The sequence below is a fragment of the Parambassis ranga genome, chromosome 2, assembly GCF_900634625.1.
Source record: "Parambassis ranga chromosome 2, fParRan2.1, whole genome shotgun sequence".
Lineage (NCBI taxonomy): Eukaryota > Metazoa > Chordata > Actinopteri > Ambassidae > Parambassis > Parambassis ranga.
In genome coordinates, this window is record NC_041023.1 from 32406170 (window position 1) to 32427067 (window position 20898).

The 20898-nt window shown below is 41.6% G+C and overlaps 1 protein-coding gene across 3 annotated transcripts in view; it reads right to left on the minus strand.

Annotated features, from left to right (window-relative positions):
• Positions 1-1302: 1302 nt before the first annotated feature.
• Positions 1303-20898, minus strand: part of tbc1d22a (TBC1 domain family, member 22a) — a 116763-nt gene continuing 97167 nt past the window's right edge. For all 3 annotated transcript variants that reach the window (XM_028399258.1, XM_028399259.1, XM_028399257.1), the window contains one exon: positions 1303-4753. In XM_028399258.1, the coding sequence (XP_028255059.1) occupies positions 4625-4753 (129 nt within the window). In that variant the 3' untranslated portion in view covers positions 1303-4624. The remainder of the gene's footprint in view (positions 4754-20898) is intronic.

Sequence of the window (20898 nt, forward strand, 5' to 3'; positions counted from 1 at the left end):
TGTCGGTGCTCCGAAGTGTAGATGTGCTCCTGTACATCAAAAACACACAGATTAAAGGATTAACTTTAACACTACTGGATCTCAGAAGGAGAGGTTTCACTGGAAATCCAAAGGTCATGTCTGAAATCTGTCTTCCTGTTATACAAATCCATGCTTCCTACATGCATACAGGCTGTAATCTCAAACCTAAACTAAGCCTTATGAAATCTGGTTTCTTCTTGCAAATAAATGAGAGATCTCCATGTGGGTCAGGACACCATCCCACATCACACACCAAAGGTATGCTCTACTGGGTTCTGCTCACACTTACATCATAATCCAGGGTGGCAGCCATTTTTAGTGTCCACATTTATATCAATAATCTTCCACACTATAAAATCAACAACAGCGAACTATTAAAGGTTTGTGTGTGTGTGTATTCTCATGATGATCTCAGTTGTTTTTACATTTCTGCACCCGGAGTGATGTAACATTTACTCCTAATGAAGACAACTGGTACATACTGGGTTACCGGGCACTAACTGGAGGAGCAGGGAAAACTAATACGATAATATTGACCTATTCTGTGCATAAAAAAGTAAACAACTGCAATATAAAGAGAAAAATAGCCGCGAAGAAAAGCAACTGAAGCAAAAGTTGATTATGCTAATAACTGTGCCAGATCTCTTCAGCGAGAGTGAGCTCCAGCTGTTTCATTGTTGGCACTTCGTCCGTCTTTCATTCTCCTACAACACCCGTGTGTGTGTGTGCAGGCTCCTTCCTGCGACCATTGTTACTTTTAATGTATTTTTAATTTCCAGTGAAGTGACTGGAGTCCTCGGTGACCGGCACTCCATAATTGGCTGCCTGTGTGAACATCAGTCAGCCTAACGAGAGCAAGAGGCGGCTTCTACAGTGGGCTGCTGCTGCTGCATGAACACACACACACGCACAGGTATGCAACCACATTTGCAAGAGAATGTCTTTTGTGTCTTCCTTCCTGAAACACACACAAACAGGGAGAAAGAGAGTCTCATTAACCGAGCTGCTGCCGCCATTTACTCCAGAGGGATCAGACACCCAGTGTTTACCTGTTAGACTGTGTGTGTGTGTGTGTGTGAGAATGGTGCATGAATACAACCAATACAATTAGCTACGCATTGCACATTAGCACAGCTGCCTGCTCGCCTTGGCTGGCTAATGCATGCGCGGACACACGAGCGCCGTAATTGCATTCATTACAGCAGCAGTGATTCTGGGCTTCATTTAAGGCATCATTCCAGTACAGCATCTGTCAACATGACGCCATTATTCAAAGCCACGTTTGTCATATATAGGATTTATTTACACTTTTTCTATTTACAGAATTTTTTTTTCTGTTTCAAAATCTTCTCTGTACACATTTTTAAATTTGTCAACCGCTACTGTCACACGCTGTAATAGTATTAGAGTTTTTCTTTCAGTTTGGTTTTCATAAAGACATTTTACTCTAGAAGAAATGAAAGCAGCTGAAAATGTTACTTTAGCATACCCTCTTGAAGAAGCTCCAAAGAATGTTTGAAGTGTGTGTGGGCTATTTAAAAAAAAGGGGGCTCCAACCAGATGCTACCAAGGCCTGCATCACCATGGAGATGTGTGTGTGCTGACTTTACTGAAGAAACATTATGGCAAATTTTGTTGGAGAGGGCACAAACTCTTTACCCACAACACACACACACACACATATTCAAAGTGTACAGTGGCCTTTAAGTTGTTGCCCTGGTGCATCTCTGTTACCCCCCCCCCCCCACACAGTGTGCAATAAGGCAACTTAACTCTGTGAGAAGTACAAGCAGGGCTTTGGATAATAAATGGGTCAAATATTAACTGTTTGTAAACCAACCTCAGTGACTGTCAAGCTTTCCATCTGAGACACGTGCTAGCAATGAAACAGCTTCTCATTTTGAGGCAGGACTCAATTAACTTACTGAAAGCATGATAGCGACATTAACCAGCTGCTTTGCTAAGCTAACGTTGCCTCCATGATATGTTATTAAAAACCGTCTCTGGCTGACTGCATGTAATGAGAAGTGGTCTTAACTGTAAATGTGCACCAGATAGCTACTTACTGGATCGGTGCAAACATGTTGAAGCTAAACCACCAAAATGGTGTCTGGGTCGTTTTGAATACACACCAAATGATGTTTTACTACACACTAGTTTAACTGCTGTTAAGTTAACCATCGATAATGCCTTGTGCTATCTTGTTAGCACAAGCTCAGTAGATGTGTCTTTTCCAGTGAGTACACAGTGTATGTCCTACATAAACTAGCATTTGTTGTATTTTTGTGTAACCTGCAGTTATATAATGTACTGTTCTTTAAATGCTGGTTGCTGTTAAACATACAGCAATACAAATGCAAAGTGTTTCATGACCACAAATACAAAGCTTGACAGGTTTGGGGGGGGGGGGGGGGGGGGGGTTACCAGACAGTTAAATATGGCGCAAACACCCAGAGTATAATGAAACACTTCATGTTGGTTTCCACAGCCAGAAAAAGACAAAACAAATTGTAAATGTTTCAGTATTGCTTGTAGAAATTTAAAACCTTTGAAGTCCATTTAAGGTAAAAAAAAAAATCAGGATGTTGTCTCGTGTCTTCAGAGTCAGGCACAACTTAACAGACATGTAAACATATGTGAGCATAATAAAATAAAACCAAAACAAGCAAGACAAATCTTTAAAATGCTGCCTGAAAGAACATATCTCATACAAAAAAAACAACAACACAGGAAGAGAAGGAAAAAAGGCTATAGACTTTTGAATTAAGTGCCCTTGTTTCCTTGTCAGAGAGCATGGGAGATGAGGGGCTTGTGAAACTGGTGCAGACTGTGTTAAAAAAAAAAAACACACAAAAAAAAATCCCAGCGTGTGATCAAAGACTGACAGCTCTCACAGAAAAAAAGCGCTGAAACTTCCAAAGAAACACAACAGCCTCCCTCTCCCTCTCTCTCTCCTTCCATCTCCCCTTCACACACCTACGCACACCGCCTTTGCCGGCTCGGGTGACAATAATGGATCCTGGCGGAGTCGCGACAGGAGGCTCCAAACGTTAACAGCTTTGTGTTATGTCATGAATGTCTGATTACACCACCTCCACTGCCTCCACCCCCTCCCTCACCTCCTCCCAACATTACACCAATATGGTGCTACTGAATATTGGTGAGACAGCTCAGGCTTTATATGAAATGAGAAACATGTTCAACGCAGAAGCCATGTACAGATTCTGCAGGCGGAGGGGTTGTGTGTAATAGAATAGTAAGAAATCAGCTATTAATACACTGCACTAAGCAGGGGAGCTCTTCAGAAGAGCCCAGATGTTAAATCAGCAGCTGGATACACATGATTCAATTAAGAGACCCAATATGGATCAAGCATGTGTGGCTGTACAAGACTTCCTCCACAGGAAGCAGCACCGGCTGCTTTCCTATGTCTACTGAGGGTAAGATTGTGGAGACTCTGGTGGTCTCGATGTTACTTCTAACATGTTGCTCGCTGCTGGAATCCTGCAGACACTCACTGTCTATTTGCAACATAAGAAGCCTCCTCCCAACTAGATTTCCCATGTTGCACGCATTTTAACAGAATTTATATTTAATAGAAATGATTCTTTCTGAATTAAGGATGTGTTTCCTGCTGTATGTAACACATGCAGACATATGTAAGGCTGTGTGCTGAGTGGACCACCCCCATCTAATCAAGTCTGAGGTAGTCCTACATTAAAGGGGGAGGTGTTAGTGGATAAGACATGCCCCTTCACACTATCAGGGAAACCTTATTATAGCTTTCCTACTCTGAATGGCTTATTACCTTCTTTAATGTTGCATGTGGTACTCTCCTGACCTGCCGCTTCCTACCACCTTAGAGCTGAGAAGCTGCAGTCCAGGAAAGCCGGAATGCGGAGGGTTCATGATGAGGAGGGAGACGAGCATCACACACTGAGAATCTCACCTAAAAAGTCCAAAATGTGTTAGTTTGAAACCTGCTGGCAGTAAGCGAACACAGGAGAGGTCGTGCTCCTTCAGGTTTGCGTCGTGACCAAGAGGATGAGCTCAGATATGTAAACCACCTAGCACAATACCCTTTAGCCGTTTTTCTTTGACACAAAAAAGAAAAAAGAAAAAAAAAGAGGAAAGGTCACATTTTTGCCTCGGGGAAAAATAAAACAAAGTATTGCCATGGTATTGGATATAACAATGCGCAGAGAGGAACATTTGTCTGAGCTAGACATAACCCCAGGCGGTGCTGAGCAACAGCTCGTGGTCCTGCACCGGGCCTGAGGTTTACTGTTTGAGACGTCGGCCTGAGCCGCCATCTTCAGTGATGCGCTGGAGTGCACATTTCAGAGCAGATCAGAGAAAAATATATATATTAAAAAAAAAATAAAAGGCTCCACATCGACATGTTAGAATGCTACACCGCACGTCCTCTCAAGTCATTGGTTGATTTGAATCTCTTAGTAGCTCAAAGGCCCGCTGGGCGATACAGAGAGGGAGGATAAGAAAAGGAAGAGGTCCTTCCACGGAAAGGCCTCACAGTTCCGCAGGGAGTAAAGGAGGAGCAGAGGGAGGGTAAAGAAGAGGAGGAACAGCTGCTCAGAGCTTATCATCTCTTGTAGTGGTTGGGCGCATCTGCGAAGGCAAACTTCAACCTGTAGGCTTCAGCCAGCAGCACGCTCACTTCCTCGTTGCCCCAGTGCATCGTGGGAAGGTTCTGTAAGAGGATCATCAAGCCCTGGTGAAAGAAAAGGGAGCATATTTAGCTTGAGACATAAAAAGGGAAGAAAATACTGAACAGAAAGTTAAGGAGTAAAACTACAACAAATCAATATAAAGAGCGTGATCAGGCTCTGACACTGATCTGACCGGGAACACATTCAGGTTTGACACGGCATTTTTTACAAAGCAATGTGTGTAACCAAAAAAAAAGAAATCCCTCTGACAGAGTGATGCAACACATGCAGACAACCTGAAAAAAAAGCTTTATCACCACACAAACGTTTACCAGCTATTACAAATGAATGACATGCCTGTACTTCAAGCTGCATTTACGTCTGATGCAAATGGTAGGCAAGAAACAGCCGTTTGGTCTGTGACAGGCCACATGCAGGTCTGCAGCAGAGCCTGAGTGGGTCCATGGCTCGAAAGAAATCAATGCCACCCCTGGCTGTAGTGCCACTAAAGAATGCAGACGTGAAAGCAGGTGAAACAGAAGGGCCTGTAAACAGTGGCACCAAGCAATGGACTGAAGGAGCCCATTGCTGGGCCTGGCAATTCTAGGTGGCCAGATGTGTATTATTCTTAACCTCAAATTGCAATATCCAGGTATATAATTTAGCAAGTATCACTTCGTAATGGTAAAGCATGCACAGCAGACTTTACTTGTCTTTACATGTGTGGTGCCCACTATTATCTCCATTCTACCGTATTTTCCGGACTATAGGTCACACCGGAGTATAAGTCACACCAGCCAAAAAATGCATAATGAAGAAGAAAAAAACATATATAAGTCGCACCAGCGGGCCAGCGTAAATCACCATGTTTTTAGCATAACGTTGCCTCTTGAATTCCTCTTAACTTAAGTGGTACGGCTGCAGGTCATTAAGAGTGAGACACACACATTTCAACAAGTCCTCACGTGGAGAAATGATTCCCTTCACTGCACAGAAATTCCTATAAACATCCTGTAAATCCGTAAAAGGCAGACTACTGTGCGTTCATATAGCTGTCTGGAATTAGCGACCTATCGATCAATCAGAAAATAGAATTCCTTGTTGCAGGGCTCTAGACTAACTTTTTGCACTGGTTGCACCGGTGCGCCTAACCTTTTTTTCTTGGGTGCACCGGCACAAAAGTTAGGTGCACCGCATCACACATCACACAGCAGTTTGTTTTTTAATTGCTGTCCATATATTTTATCGATCAGGCCTTAACTTACACCTATCTTAACGCAGAAGTTCTTTTCATCTTCTCTCATCATCTGCAGCTACATCTACTGTTTACCTGACGGCCTCGCAGGGCTGCAGCCAAAGTTTTAGAAATACTGAGGTCCAAAAATTGATCTCTAGGAAATATGAACGGGCTTAATAATCACATATCATCCTAAACTGACTTTGGACCTTGTTTAATGAACACAGGTAAATACAAATAAATAAATACATGTACTGAGAGTACTCATTCAAATTATGGACAAACCAGCCAACAGGTCTGCCTGTCAGAAATCCATGATGAAGATTCAAAGTTACAGCACTCTTCAGTTCCCTGTTTGCTTTCTCTCTGTATTTTCTGGCTGTTGCTCCTCACTTATCTATCTGGCAATGGGAATTAAAAATGATTAAAATCATATACACCTTTATTTATTTAATAGTTGTGATTGAGATATATATTTTGTTTTCTTCAACACATTTCTAATGCAGCTACAGTATCTCTTCTCTCATCTTCCTCACCTCTTCCTCTCTTCCTCTCTGTCTCCTCTCTTTCTAAAGCTGAGCTCCAGCTGACAGACTCTTCATTCTGTTACAGTTTTAGCTGTATGCAGACATCATACTGGCAGACAATGCTCTACTATAGCAGGATAATAACAATACTGTTTAAATGGGTGTTCATCATGTAACCATGTACTATAACTCCTTAAACCAGCTGACTGCTGTCAGTCAGTGACTCAGCCTTCATGGATGAACCTCACAGGTCAGATAACACTGTCCTCAGACCTGCTGTTCTGTTATGATGCTACGCGCACGTCACGCCCCCTCCCTGAACATGACCGGCTCGTTATCATCCGTCATTCAGGTCAACAGCAAATTATCAAAACCCGCATAGTTGCAACATTTCCTGCTCCTCCGCTGTATGTTCACTTAAACTAAACGTCTTTAATACCGGTCTGTCTGTGTGTGTGCGTGCTGAGCGGTGCAGTGAGAGGGTCGTATGAGTTCTGCACACACGTTTTAAAAAGTCCGGGCCGAAACGAACTTTGTTCATATCTCGTTCTCGTGGAGTATGGAACAAGCTTTAGCACACAGCATCAGCTCTGCGCAGCATATGTCCGCGTCATTCTCTGAATGTTCGGTCTCAGCTGACCGCAGCAGACACGTTTTCAAAGACACACACACGGAGGTCCCGCCCTTCACCGTCTCTGATTGGTTCAGACCACGATATGGCCCGATGTGTGTCTGTTGCTGGAGACTTTTGAGAGTCGCGGAGAACGTATCTCCCTCTTACAGCTGGTCGTACCAGTGCGACCTCTGATATTTTTTGGTTGCACCTTTGAGAAATTAGGTCGCATGTGCGCCCAAAATGGTCGCACTCTAGAGCCCTGTGTTGCCAGGTGAGGTCTGAGGCTCAGCTGCAAGCACACGTTCTATGAACATGCGCGTCACCTATGCTCGGAATGCAAAGTGTGGACAAGCTGGAGGTGGAAGGGAACATCAGGAGAGGGACAGACCAGCTGCCATTATATTTGTAATGGGACGTCAGGACACAAGGCTAACTAATTATATATTTTTTTCATATATAAGTCGCACCTGAGTATAAGTCGCATACTTAGCCAAAGGATGAAAAAAAGTGCGACTTACAGTCCGGAAAATACAGTACGTGAAAAATTAACTTTTTGGTTTGTGAATTTGAGACACACGCTACTCTGTGTACGCTGTGGTTGTTAAAATGGCTGCCAGGTTTTGACTAGGCATTGTGAGTGCTTTTTTGTTTTATGATGAGCAGCAACCTGCTTCTTCTGCCAACCAGCATCTAAAAGGTGAAAAGGTGATCTAGCTGTGTTTTTTTTTCTGGCCTCTGCAGATGACTCCTTCCTTGTCCAATAAAAGACAAAGTAGAGAAAATACATCTGCATCACTTCCTTTTGTCCTGGTACATGCTACAGTATGTTTGTTGTTACGTCTGCCAACACTGTTGAATGCTTCAATCAAACCAATTATGAGTTATCAGAGTGTACAGATTGAGCTATCATCAGAAGCTGGCTGCTGGCTTATTTGCTTTGGCTTAATATTTGTTTTGAATGCTCACCAACATGTGTGATAGTGTTTGCTATGTGAGCTGCTCTTCTCTACTCTGGTGAGAAAATGACAGTTTACATATTAAAACAAAGGTATAAATCTAGTAAAATTCATCCTTGAGTCCAAGTGAATATTTGTGCCAAATCTGGAGGATTGTTTTCCATGTTCCTGAGATATCACAGGAATAGCAGTGTATGCTAACAGAACGCCCGTGGCTGCGGCTGGAGGTCTGGAATGTAAAAGTGTACCAGAGTTACACCTGATTCCTGCTTCTGCTTGTGTCCCATCAAAGTGGATTAATAACAGCTGTGAGACAGAAAGAGAAAAAGGGATAAAGAGGGTCGAGGTGTAGGGGTGAGAAAAAAAAAAATCAGGAAAGAAAGAATAAAGTGTCAAGTACAATTCAGCGAGGCTTCGGCCTTTCCCCCGATTCCTGTGCTGTACATTACTCTGTAAATAAGTAGACAGGCAACAGCAACACACACCTTCACACACACATGCGCAAGATCAATCTCACCAACTAATGCCTCTCTCTCAAAGGGGAATGAGACTGGTTAGCGGTGAGACAGACTGATTGTATATGTGTGTGTGTGTGTGTGTGTTATGGATCAGTGTCCCTGGAGCTTTCATCATCAGGGCTGAAATCATTGCCGTGACAACAGGGTTTACAACCAATCACGGTGTGGATAATCACATCGTGGGACAAATCACGTTGGGGCTGCGCCGTCTACACTCTGACTCCTGATAAGTCTGATCCAACCCTGTTACACACGACATTTTAACACATTGAGCTTCTATACGCTCGTGTCCTGTTCTTCTATGGAAAAAAGTCCAACTGCACCAAACTGTAAGTACATATATTCACAGCAGCAGGGCACTTTGTATTAGTTCACCCTCCTACGTATTAAACTAAAGGTGTTTGGCTCCATTAAATTGTTTCCTTGCTTGTTGGTTTTTAATGAGCCGGTGAGACGACCCCACTGACTTTTCATCAAAAAGCATTTGTATTCCGAGCGAGGGTGGAAAAGCACACATCTTCTTCAACTAATTGAGCTCAAAGCTGCCATGCTAGCCAGATTTTTTACACACCAGGCTCCAGCTTTGCTTCACCCACAGTCATCTAAATAACTTATAGGTGAAGACCAGCTGATGATGCGTTTTGACCTGCAGCTGATTTTGAAATGTGTGTATGATTTTTTCTTAGCTGGTAATGATTTTACTGACTGACTTTTATGAGCCTTGAGCCTTTGAACTTTGTTGAAACCCAGCTGGAGCGCTTAAAGAAACAAAAATCGCAGGTTGTGAGAGAGCGCTGATAAAAATGCTAACAGATTTGGCCTCCAGTATCGTCAAACATGAAACGGGATTTTAAATTGATGATCAGATTCCCTCGTAAGTATTGCTCCATCGCTTGTTAACTCCACATGTGTTTTTTGTCTTATAACAGCTGCTCATCTGACAAGACCTGGACCTTGACTTTGAGAACCTGACCTGGTGACTTCCCCCTTTGGTTCAGAAAGACACGAAAGACAAGAAGTATTTTCACTCTGTGGAACTGGGGAGGCCGTCTGATCAGAATTCAGCTTGCCTTGCTCTCATCTGTATTCAATGAAGCATCGCTATCAGCTCTCTCCTTTCATCACTCAGCCTCTTTTGCGTTCACACACATTTTCACAATCCACCAAATCTGCTTACAGCTAACAGTGTGCTTAACTGGGTTCATGTGTTATGTCTTAAGTTAGGACTGCTCATATGAACCAATCATTGAAGAGTAATAGATTAAATTGAAATGCTTTTTGCTATGCCCTTTAGGCGGAATATAAATAATCAACAACAAACAGTTAAACAGAAAAAAGGAAGGATAAAAATCAATAATTCAAAAAAGAAAAAACAACCATTAGAGAATTAATGCTGCAATTAATTCTTTGTAGTTACAGTGTGAACATGTGTAGTACACTGCATCACCCCAGAGGTCTTGGATGCCTGAGGCTATCATGCACCTCCTCTACCGCCCCAGGCTCATCAGGAAAAAAGGAAGGTTCCCTATGGAATACCATCACTGTGCTATGTTCTTTACACTCTTTAAACCAGCACCGCATAATTGAGATAAAGGAAATAATTCTGCTTACAATATTTCCCCAAATGTTGTACAGAGTGTAGAACTATGGCTTGTTTGTAGTGTTGCATAGCTCAGTAGAAAATAAATAAATTCATGATTAAGAAAGGCGACTGTGTCTTTAGAGAAAATGGAGCAGGGAGAAAAGCTGTCAAACCGCCAAAAATTACAGCCGTCACACATGATGAGCTCAAAAACAGGGCCAGGACAAAAAGGATCTATTTGGGCCAATATGGTATCATTGACAATGGCAGGTATGTACCGGTAATTGAAAAACTGTATTTAGAGTCACCCTTCACTCACATGTGTGTGTTTGATTTACTCAGAGGTTTGACCTTCATGATGTAGAATGATACATGATACATGGTCTATTGTCAATAACTATAACTACTGATGCATGTCTCCCTAAAATGAGCAGCTACTGAAAAAAATCTACATTTACCACTACAAGTACCAAAGATTGCAGTTCCTCAAACTGCCATTTGAGGTAGGCTGTGAAAGTGAGAGCAGCCAACCAGCCAACTCTACGTGCAGGTGCACCTCGTAGGATTGGCTAATGTTTTTAGCGTTTTATAGCTTCCACAGATGATTAATATTCTTCGTTTTAAAGCGAAACTGCTGAACTAATTGGTTGCTATCAGATTGTAACGAGAAGTTACACTAATTTAACAAAAAGTGCATCAGAATGAAATCTCCTACCCTACCTTTAAAAAACAACAAAAAGCCACTTGTCACCAGCGTAAAACATGGCAGCATGGGTGTGCAGGGGTGCTGGCTCACAGCAACAAGATTCCTGGTTCAAATCTGCCTTGTGGGTTTTCTCTGTGTACTCCGGTTTGCATATTAGGTTAATTAGAAGCTGTAAATTGGTCATAGGTGTGAGAGTGAGTGATTGGTTGGTTTGACTCTTTGTGTCAGCCCTGCCCTGGCGACCTTTCCTAAAAACTGCTCTTGTGGATGACCAAGAGTCAAGCTGAGGACCCTCTTTAGTGGAAATGATGATGAATGAGATGTCCTATCTGTCCACCTTTTTGACCTCCACACGTTGAAAAATACTCCGAATAAAATCCACCCTGTGCTACCCGGATCTTTATGAATCAACCACGGGCACTAATTGCAATGCTACAGGAGGACCAACCGTTGTCTAATCAAGTGCTGCTTTCGGCGTCACAGCCAAAAAATCATACACACGTCACATACACATGAGTGCACTCGTGCATGCTCTGCCACACAACCACACACCCATAGTGACTGAGGAGCTTCATTAGGAGCATATTTCTGCATGGTAACCATCTGCTGGCTATCACTTCTGTTGGGCTAATGACTTTAATACGGTTTAATTGCATACATCTCGCTGTCAGGGGGGAATGTTGCACTCACTCCACTCCACACAGGTGGTAACACTCCATGCTGAGAGGCCATGAACGGTAGTGTGAACGAGCGTGTGTGTATTGGCATGAAAAAAAGGTCAATCCATGAAATTCAATGTATGTTTAGTGTGTGTTTGGAGGCTGTGTGTTCAAATAGGAAGAGAGAGATGTAACAAAAGAGTTTTCGTTATGGTGTGTCTGTGTTAGAGGAAGTAGTCAGTGGAGGAGATGATGTGGCAAATCGAAGATACAGGGAGAGGTGTGTGTGAGAGTAGTAGCCTTGTGTGTGGGTGCTTGTGGTTATTCAGGCATGAATATCCATTTATCCCACAATACCAACAAAGACATTGATTCACCATTACTGTATACAGTACACTACAAAAAAAAGGCAATTAGCTCTCCATCTCCTACGCTTGGCAAGGCTTAAAGTGGTTAATGGCTATTGATACTGAGGGGAAAGCAGATTGTCAATAGAGCCCGTGCTAAGGCCCTTTCTTTAAAAGCTGCTACACAGACAGCCAAGGCCACTGTCAAGTGAAATTTACTCACAGTGTGTATAGTTTTAACCTGCATCTGACTGAGGAGAGCTGATTTATTACAGTCTGGCCTTATCTCAACTTCAAATGTACAGAGTCACATATGTGTCAAATACTTCTCCTTAGTGAACAGCAGCAGACCCAGCTTAACACAATAATGGAGAGTCAGGAATCACATTTCTGGATGGCTGCACATATGCAGGCGAAATACAGATAAATATTAAGTACAAGAGCCAAGGCTTGAAATGGAGAGAAACACTATTTCAGATACTACTACTGCAGTGGCTGACGTCTTCCACACAGACACAGATAAAACATGCAATTAAAGCCCACTCTTCCTGTGAACCATAGAGCATGGTAGTATGAGATGGTGCTAAGTGAAGTGCGTACAATGAGTGCCCAAACTCATGCGAGGTGCCTTGCTGTCTTTTCTGCTACAGCTCCCAGCAGCGAGCTGCTAAAGCCCTGGAGAAATTAATGGAGGAGAAATGACAGGTGTGGTGTGCGCAGACACGCACACATTTATCAACAGAGACACCTAAAAATGGCAATTGTCTGTAGCAACTGTTGTGTTTCTGTGACATGTATCAATCCACCTCCGACCTCCTTCAACCAACACATCTACATGAACGCACACAAAGAGCTGCGCTTGCACACACAAACTGTCACCTGTGTGCACAAACGCTCCGGGATGCTGCTGGTGGTAATGGTGTTTTGCAGCACCCTGAGGTGTAATGGGCCCAGGCACGGCTCTGTTGGGGCCATTAGCTTGCTGTAGTTCATATAATTACACAAAATGGGCACTCTGGCAAACAGTGGGTGCTAATGTAGGAGTGGGGCACTGTAGCATGTGGAGGTAAGAGCTGACAGGTTGGCACAGCCAAGTTGCCTTGCAGAGAGGTTGGCTGGTAAAAGGTTTGGTGGATTAAAATGTAGCGGGACAGGTTGTGATGTTGTCTCATTGGATAATGTGCTTGTTTTGCAGCCTAATAAATGAAATGGAATAAATATGGATGTGATTTTTTTATTGATTCGTTGTCACTGCTAATCAACGCATTAGGAGGAATAATACATTGGTTTATAGGCTATTTACAGACCAACACAAAGGAGTGTTAAGCTAGCTGTTAAATCACACCCTTTAAAAGGAATGCATACATTTTCAATGCATACATTTTAATCATAATCCGCAGTAGATTCTTTTTATTTTGCAGCAGCCTGCACAAGATCACTGGTAGTGATGGAGCAGAAAAGAGGAGCAGTGGGAAGTAGCTTCCAAAAAATGTTTATGATTCAGATTTCTGAAACTTTACATGATTTTTTACAGTATAAAAAGGAAAAATAATCTACAAAGACAAATGCTAAACTTTCACTTCATCTTTAGAAATGGTAGTAGATGTAGCTTATTGAAGCTAGTGTTGAAATTATTGAAAAAAATTGGTATGCTTGCTGCGTAATCAAAGTGCACGCTATGCTAACTTAGCTCTTATTACACACACTGCAAGCATCATTTTTTCTGTAGCCAGAGCTCATGAACATACATCAATCCTACATACCTACACCTACAGTAGCCTGGCTGTTGGATGGCACCAGATGGGCCAGACGTCACTCCATGGTCACTTTTGATAAGTACCTGACCTCTGCAGTCCTGGAACACTGGTGCCATGGTAACCAGATGAGTAGCTTTTATTTAAGAATTAAAAAAAGCCACGCTAATACTTTAGCTCAATTATGTACTTTTGTGGTCTGTTGACTTTCATGCAGCTGTGAAATAAATAGAGGGTAAATGATCTAAATAAATGTGAACCATTTTCTCATTTGATGTTATTCTCTTTATAATATTCTTAATGAACTGTAGGTCAATATCAGTCTAAAAATGAGTGTGGTATTCCAAAAAATTACAAGGCTATGTCCTTAAAAAGAAAAAAAGAGAAAATGAGACCGTGGGTTTAGTAATTTAAATACTGTAGGAGTGTGAATAAGATTAAATCATGAGAGAATGGTTGACAGATTGGCTGAAAGCTTTGAGTATGTGAAACCATGAGTGTGGGTGTTTTAGTGTTGAGGTCATTTAGACACTCCAAGCTCAGAAAGATATGTTTCTATGGTTTGATTAAAAAAAGTGTAAATGGATATTCTACTATGAGTAAAAGGAACTTTGCTTTCCACAGTTCACGCTCACAGTCAGCAGGCTTCACCCATTCTCTAGCAGTCAATGCCAGTCCGATGACAAGTTCATAACCTTTGGAAAAATGCAGCCAGAAGCAATCTAAGAACTAAAACAGTTGTCTGTGCTTCTTGTGTGTATCCAAGCATTTACAGTGATATTTCACTCTGCTAGACTAGTCTCACCCAGTGTGTTGCTGCCACAAAGTTCACAAGCGGTCAATATTCGACCACTTGCCCCCTCACTGCATCAACCATTAGCACCTAAAAATCTGGAAAACTGATTGAAATTGGGGCAACAGTGGCGCAGTGGTATAGCAGGGTTGTCCAATAACTGGAAGGTTGGTGGTTCGATCCCAACTCCTCCCTAGTCACTGTTGTGTGTTCTTGGGCAAGACACTTCACCCTAGCCTGTGGCGCGCCTTGCTAGTCATTGTATGACACTGCTTGTGCAGCAGCCGTAACGAATTTCCCTCTGGGATTAATACAGAATCTAAAATAAAAAATAAAAAAAAAAAAAAAAATGAACAAACCCATCCACCGAGATGCACATTTGCACCCACAAAGCACCACGCTGGCTCCTCCAGTGCAAGTAAGCAACATGCAGAGGCCCTGTGAACTCCTAACAGAGCCTCAACAGTTTAACTCCAACCACAGCCATGTTCAGAAAGGTTAATGCTCTCCTAATGACAAGTTCAAGCCATGAAATATAAAAACACACTAGAAATAGATCAGTTCTTTGGCTGCAAATAAAAGTATTTGAATTTAAAATTCAATATTTATGTCTCAGTTCATGACCCAGCACGGTCTTTAAAACTCCTTTCTTTTTCTTATTCTTAAAAATCAATTTTTCTCTGTCCTGCTGCTGCAGTCTGTTTATTCTTTACGAGCGGGTCGATATTGCTGTTTATTTGTGTTTTAACAGAGTTGAGAAGGTGTTGGGGGGGGCACTGCAGCTGGCTTATGAGCTGACAGAGCAACTTCTGTTTCTCTCTTATCTTGGGTCAGCCTTAAAAGTCTGACCCTTCCCATTTTCATCTTCCTCTCTCTTGAGGCTGATGATAATACTAGCAAAGCTAATCACTCGTGATTGTTTTGAGCCTGTAAACGCTGTGCAGAAAGTCTTCTGTCAACAACACAACTCGGGCATAAAGGTAACAGACAACCGAGGGCACACACTTTCTCGCTTTATTCCACACCATGACAGATCACTACTGACTTTCCAAGCAGCTTTGGTCATCAAAATCGTACGGCACAATAATTCAACATACATGCCCACGCAACATAGCCTGAGAGCGAACTTTAGGTTGTCAGTGATGGAGGGAGTGTAGGTGTAGGAGAGCAGTAAAAGAAGGATGTCACCGAATCAAAGGCAGGATAAGGTGGAGGCTTACGTAATTACATCCACTATATTAAGCTCTCTGTTTTCCCTTCTCATTTTTTTTCCTCTTCTCCTCTTGTTTTGGCACAAATAGATTCATATGCCACATCACACCGGCACTCAATCAACAAGGTGATTATTAAAAGTTGTTTACTGGGGGTGGCCTTGTCTCACTTTCAACACTATTGACTACAGCGTCATCCATCAGAGACTGCTGCAAACCCCAGAGAGTGTCTGTTTCATACAAGCTAAGTTTGGGAGGAAGTTCTGGGGGAGAAAATGAGAAGGTCTTCTCAGGATAAATGGATGAAAAGTGTGGAATTAATCAAAGGAGAGACCACCCTCTTTAAGGGAAATTGCAGGGGGGGGTCTTTATGGGGAGTTGGGGAGTTGGTATCACTCATGCAGGTATAATAAGTCATCAGAGGGCAAGAGATAGAGACGTGTTCACATATTTAGGTGCATGTGTTTATCATTACACTTACACTTAAAAATGTTTGCCGTCTTTAATTCATATTAATTTTTTTAAGGGTTTTATGGATGAGGATGCTTTTTTTTTTTTTTTTTTTTTTTTTTTTAAATCGTCTAACTCACTGGAGCCAGAGAAAACCTATTGGAGGACATGTGGTGATATAGATTGGAGTGTTGGGTGTCTAATCATGTTAAGAATTAAAGGTACACAATCAATATTTAAGATTATATAACCAATGTTTGAGAAATGTCTGTTTTTATTATGTATTTTGTAAGCTTTTATTTTGAAATGTACTCGCTGGGACTTACTGTACATTAATGAAGAAGATTTATTTAAATCTGTCTATCAGCGAGCCCTGAAGATGTGTAAGTTAATATGTTCCACAGTCCTTTTTTCTCTTAAGTTGAGTTTTTTTATTACGATAAATACAAAAGAACAATAAGTCAATTGTCAGATCTATCAGAAAAATATTAACCTCCGACCAAGACACTGGATGCTACACTACATTGTAAAAATAACAGAAATACAAATCTGCATATAGAATTAGCTGCAGTAATACAGAAAGCAGTGCCTTTTCCCAGTGCACTACATTGTTTGTAATACTCTGCAGCATTTGTGTTGGCAGAAGAAAACATCTAGAGTGACCAGCTGTCCTGATTAAATGGTGAGAGTTCCAATTTTCCGAGCATTTGTCCTGGCATTTTGACAGGGACGCACTTTGTTCTGATAATTAGACTGAATGGATTTGGAGTTTTGTTCTTCCAAAATTAAACTTTTAAAAGAGATCTTTGTGATTTACGTCAGCAAGCAAATTAATGGCTTTATTAGGACAGTGGGTGGGGAAAATTAGTGCTCTAAATAACAGACTGATTTGCAGGCAGACGACTTTTACTATGTGCATAACATGAACATATTTTCCCAGCACCACGCTGAAAATGTTAATTGCACGTCTAGCCACATGTTGCCCTGACTTTTTTCTCTTTATATATTTAGTAGCTGAAGACAACACAGAGCTATAACGGTATCATCTCCCTAAATGTATCCTAAACAAACTTGCGTTCCCTGATGCTGTGATGGAAATAGTGCTGACATTTCCAGATCGCTCCTGGTTCCTTTGAGGTACCCTTCACTCCTTTATTGCCAAGGCTGCCTAACCCAAGGCGTTCTCCACACGTAAGTGATCTGAGGACAGCCGCTGACATTTACAAAGGTCCACACTTTTTCACACACCATTAATTAAAGCGAGAACAAATCTTTTTCTCCCTCTTTCACTCTTCCAGCTCGTGCTCCTCACTACAGCTCTCCTTCCCGTCCTGCTCAACTGCAGTCATTTACACAGGACTAATAGCTTTATATTCACGTAAACGCCTGGCCTCGCATTAACAATTGCGATAAGGATCTGCACAGTGGGGACTGTTCAGCCATGCAAATGAAACTGTACAAGATGGCTGTGAACAGTGGGGTCACACTGTGTATACTGCATGAATGTTGTCATGATGGAAAATGAGTACAGGGAGGTGCAGATGTACAGTAAATCAGTCCTTTGTCAGTAGACTGAAACCCAGCTGGGGTCACTTGAAGAAAGTTGTGCAGCGGCCCCGCTGGTGTCTGCACACCTGCATTACATCTCCCTTTTTCCCTATTGCAGTGTGTGCAATGAGGGAGAATTGTTTATGTGCATCTTTACAGTCCTGCATGTTGTCCTCTGGCTTTGAGTGGCAGTGTTAATGCATTAAAAATAAAAAAATGTCTGCACATTAACTTATCCGTGCAGTCCAGGCCCGTGTTAGCGCTGGTGTGCTAGCTGAGGTGGAACGGTGGAAGGCAGATTGCTTTGGGAGCACTCTACTCCTCCTGCTTTTCATTTTGAGGTTTAACCAATCCCATCCCACAACCAGGAAAAGGAGATTCACACTTACTCTCCTTACCATGTTTGATAACAATGCATGAATTATCCTTTTTTAAATTACTTTCTGCATGCATTTTTTAATTAGAATTATTAAAGTGAATCAATCATTCGTGTTCCCTCTTAGGAGCCCAGGAATGTAACTCTCCAGCAGTCTGTCATACACCGCTGCCTGCGTTCTACATTTTTACATTAGCTCACACTTCAATACCGCAGCGACCGAGCAGATACAAAAAGCTGTGTGTCGAACAAACACAACTTCCAGAGAACAACTTCTACCTTTTGAACTTTTCAATCGAATGTCTCAGCAACTTTGAGATGCCTTCAAATCTGTGACAAGGTTTTCCACCTCTGCAGAGCTTAAATCAATCACAACATTAATTCACAGCCCTGGAACAAAACAACAAGCTGTTAATGTTGTAACTGTGCTGACTATGAGTTTCCCTCCAGGCCTGGTGAAATTGGAGCAGCAATTCAGTGTAATAATGAGTAGATTGATGGAAAGTGCTTTGAAATCTTTATTATACTGCTGGAAGCGTGCGTTATTTGTGTACATGCATGTTGTAGATTGAAAAGAGATCTGCACGTGTTGTATTGTTGAGTTTAATTTCCCAATACATGAAAAGATTCTAGGTCTTAAGCTTTTTCTCTTCTCATTATAACGCACTTCTTTTTTTAGTCGTGCCTAAATTAGGCATGCATCTTAAATTATCTGTGCTCACTGTAAGCCTTAAGTCCGGGAAAGTTAAACCCAGAACATTAAAAGTTGCTTTTGTAATAAGACAAGACAATATGTCGGTGCTTTGGGCAAAATACTAAAAGGACAAAAGTTACCATATTGAGTTAAATCAGCATGCACGCAACGGTCTGCAATTAGCCTGACAGACTTTGTTCACCTGAGGCCAGTAGCAAGCTCATTAGTATTACAGGTGCTTCAAACAAATAAAAGCGAAGCCATTCAAAGTGATATTTTGCCTGGTTAAAAGTGCATTAGGTAAACTACAATTACAGAAACACAGAGAAAGACAGATGAAACTGGAGACTGTTAGCCAAAATGTGTCACATTTACTCTAAATCTTGCTTATTACTGATTGTTTTTACAAGCAAACATGTTAAAGACTGAGCTAAAGTTTCATTAAAATGTGTTGATTTTACTAGCACAGCTAATTTGTTAACATGAATCGTTAGCTTTTAGCAGCATGAATTTATGAGGAAAGTGTAAATCCTAATCATAAAGTCAGATTCTGGTTCTAATTTAGGTTTCATCAATTGTTCTAACGGCCACACCAGGTATCACAAAAGCCAAGGCGTCATCAAGTACGACAACCTATGCACCGATTCAATCATATACTGCACAATTTTGGATGGTGTTTGCTAACCATGCATGACAAGAAATCCATCGTTTTTGCTGCACTAGTGGCAAGAGGTGTTACAGACTTTGTCCTTGTATAGGCTAATCATCTAAGGCTGGATATCATGATTGTGAAATGTCATGAATTTCAACCACACAAGCGGTCCCTCCAGTTCGGCCTTGTCTGACAGAGGTGTTAAAGTATTTCACTGAAAAATCCACAAATGTCAGCTTCATAGAGAAAAACCGTCCAACTTACATCACTCTGAATATCCCTCTACTCATGATCTAACGGATGAAGTGCCATGTCGGGATGAGGAGAAGAAAGAAAAACAAAGAGCGAACAACAGATACTAGATAAAATAAAAAAAAACAAAAGCCAGAATGCAAAACAGCATAAAAGAACAAAGGGTGGACCTGTAGAGAGGAGAAATACAGAGAGGCATAAACAGAGCAGACAGGAATTAGCAACAGGGTGACAGAGAGAAAGAAAACCAGGCTTGAGAGAAGAGGGCTGCTCTGAGGGTTGCTGGATGAAGCATGTGGAGATAAGGTCTGTTCAACAGGCCCTTAAGAACCTGGCAGACCCACATTTAAACTCTGAGGCTCAGTGGATCAGAGGCAGAAATCTCCTGGAATTAAAGCACTAAAGCTGTGAGAGGAAATCTTTACTTTTTGCCTTCCACACCGACACTAAGCCGTGTCAGAAAAGTACTTAGTAAATTTAATTTTATTATAAAAAGAACACATTTAATCTCAAAACCACAACTGGTATGAGCATATTTGAGCATGGTAAAATATGAATGCATCAACCCTGTGACATAAACAAACTGAGTCAGACAACACACACAACACACAGGACATCTGTGCTCCATTACATGCAGACAACAGACTTCCCATGAAGACATAAACAAATAGAAGATGAGAGCTCATTTGCTTTATACCGGGCAGGGGAAAATGCCAGGATGACATTTGGCTGTGTCTATGAGTATGCGTGCCATTTTTTTTGTGTGTATCTGTGAGTGACGTGCTATTTAAACAGAGAAAAGAGTGGGCCTGAGACTGACAAGAAAAAAGACTTTTAAAAAATTATTGAATGTAGAAAATAGATGAATACAATTCAACTAAAGTTGAGGTTGTAGTTTCAAACTTTAAAATAACTCCACAGACTTTGGATTCCCACATTGACCTGACAACTGTGGGCAATACAAGACTAAAAAACTACAGCCATGCTAGCAGCTCAAGTATTCACAGATAGTACTAATACTAACATTACCATGCTAACATCCTCATTGGGGCAATGTTGGTGACAAGAAGGCTTGGGTTTTGATGCCATGCATGCAGCTTTGAGGCCATGTTAAGTTTCCCTTTAGTTCTGAACAACAGTTACTTTCGTTAGTATGTATGATGTTGGCTGATAAGATCTGAACATATGGCCTGTTTTGAGCTCTAACTAGAATAAGGTCTTTTGAGTTTAACAGCATGGTAATGTGTGTTAGCAAGCTAGCAACCTGGTTTAGTGTCCTGTGAGGAAGTGCTGGCATTTATTTGAATGATGTATAGTTCAATCATTTCA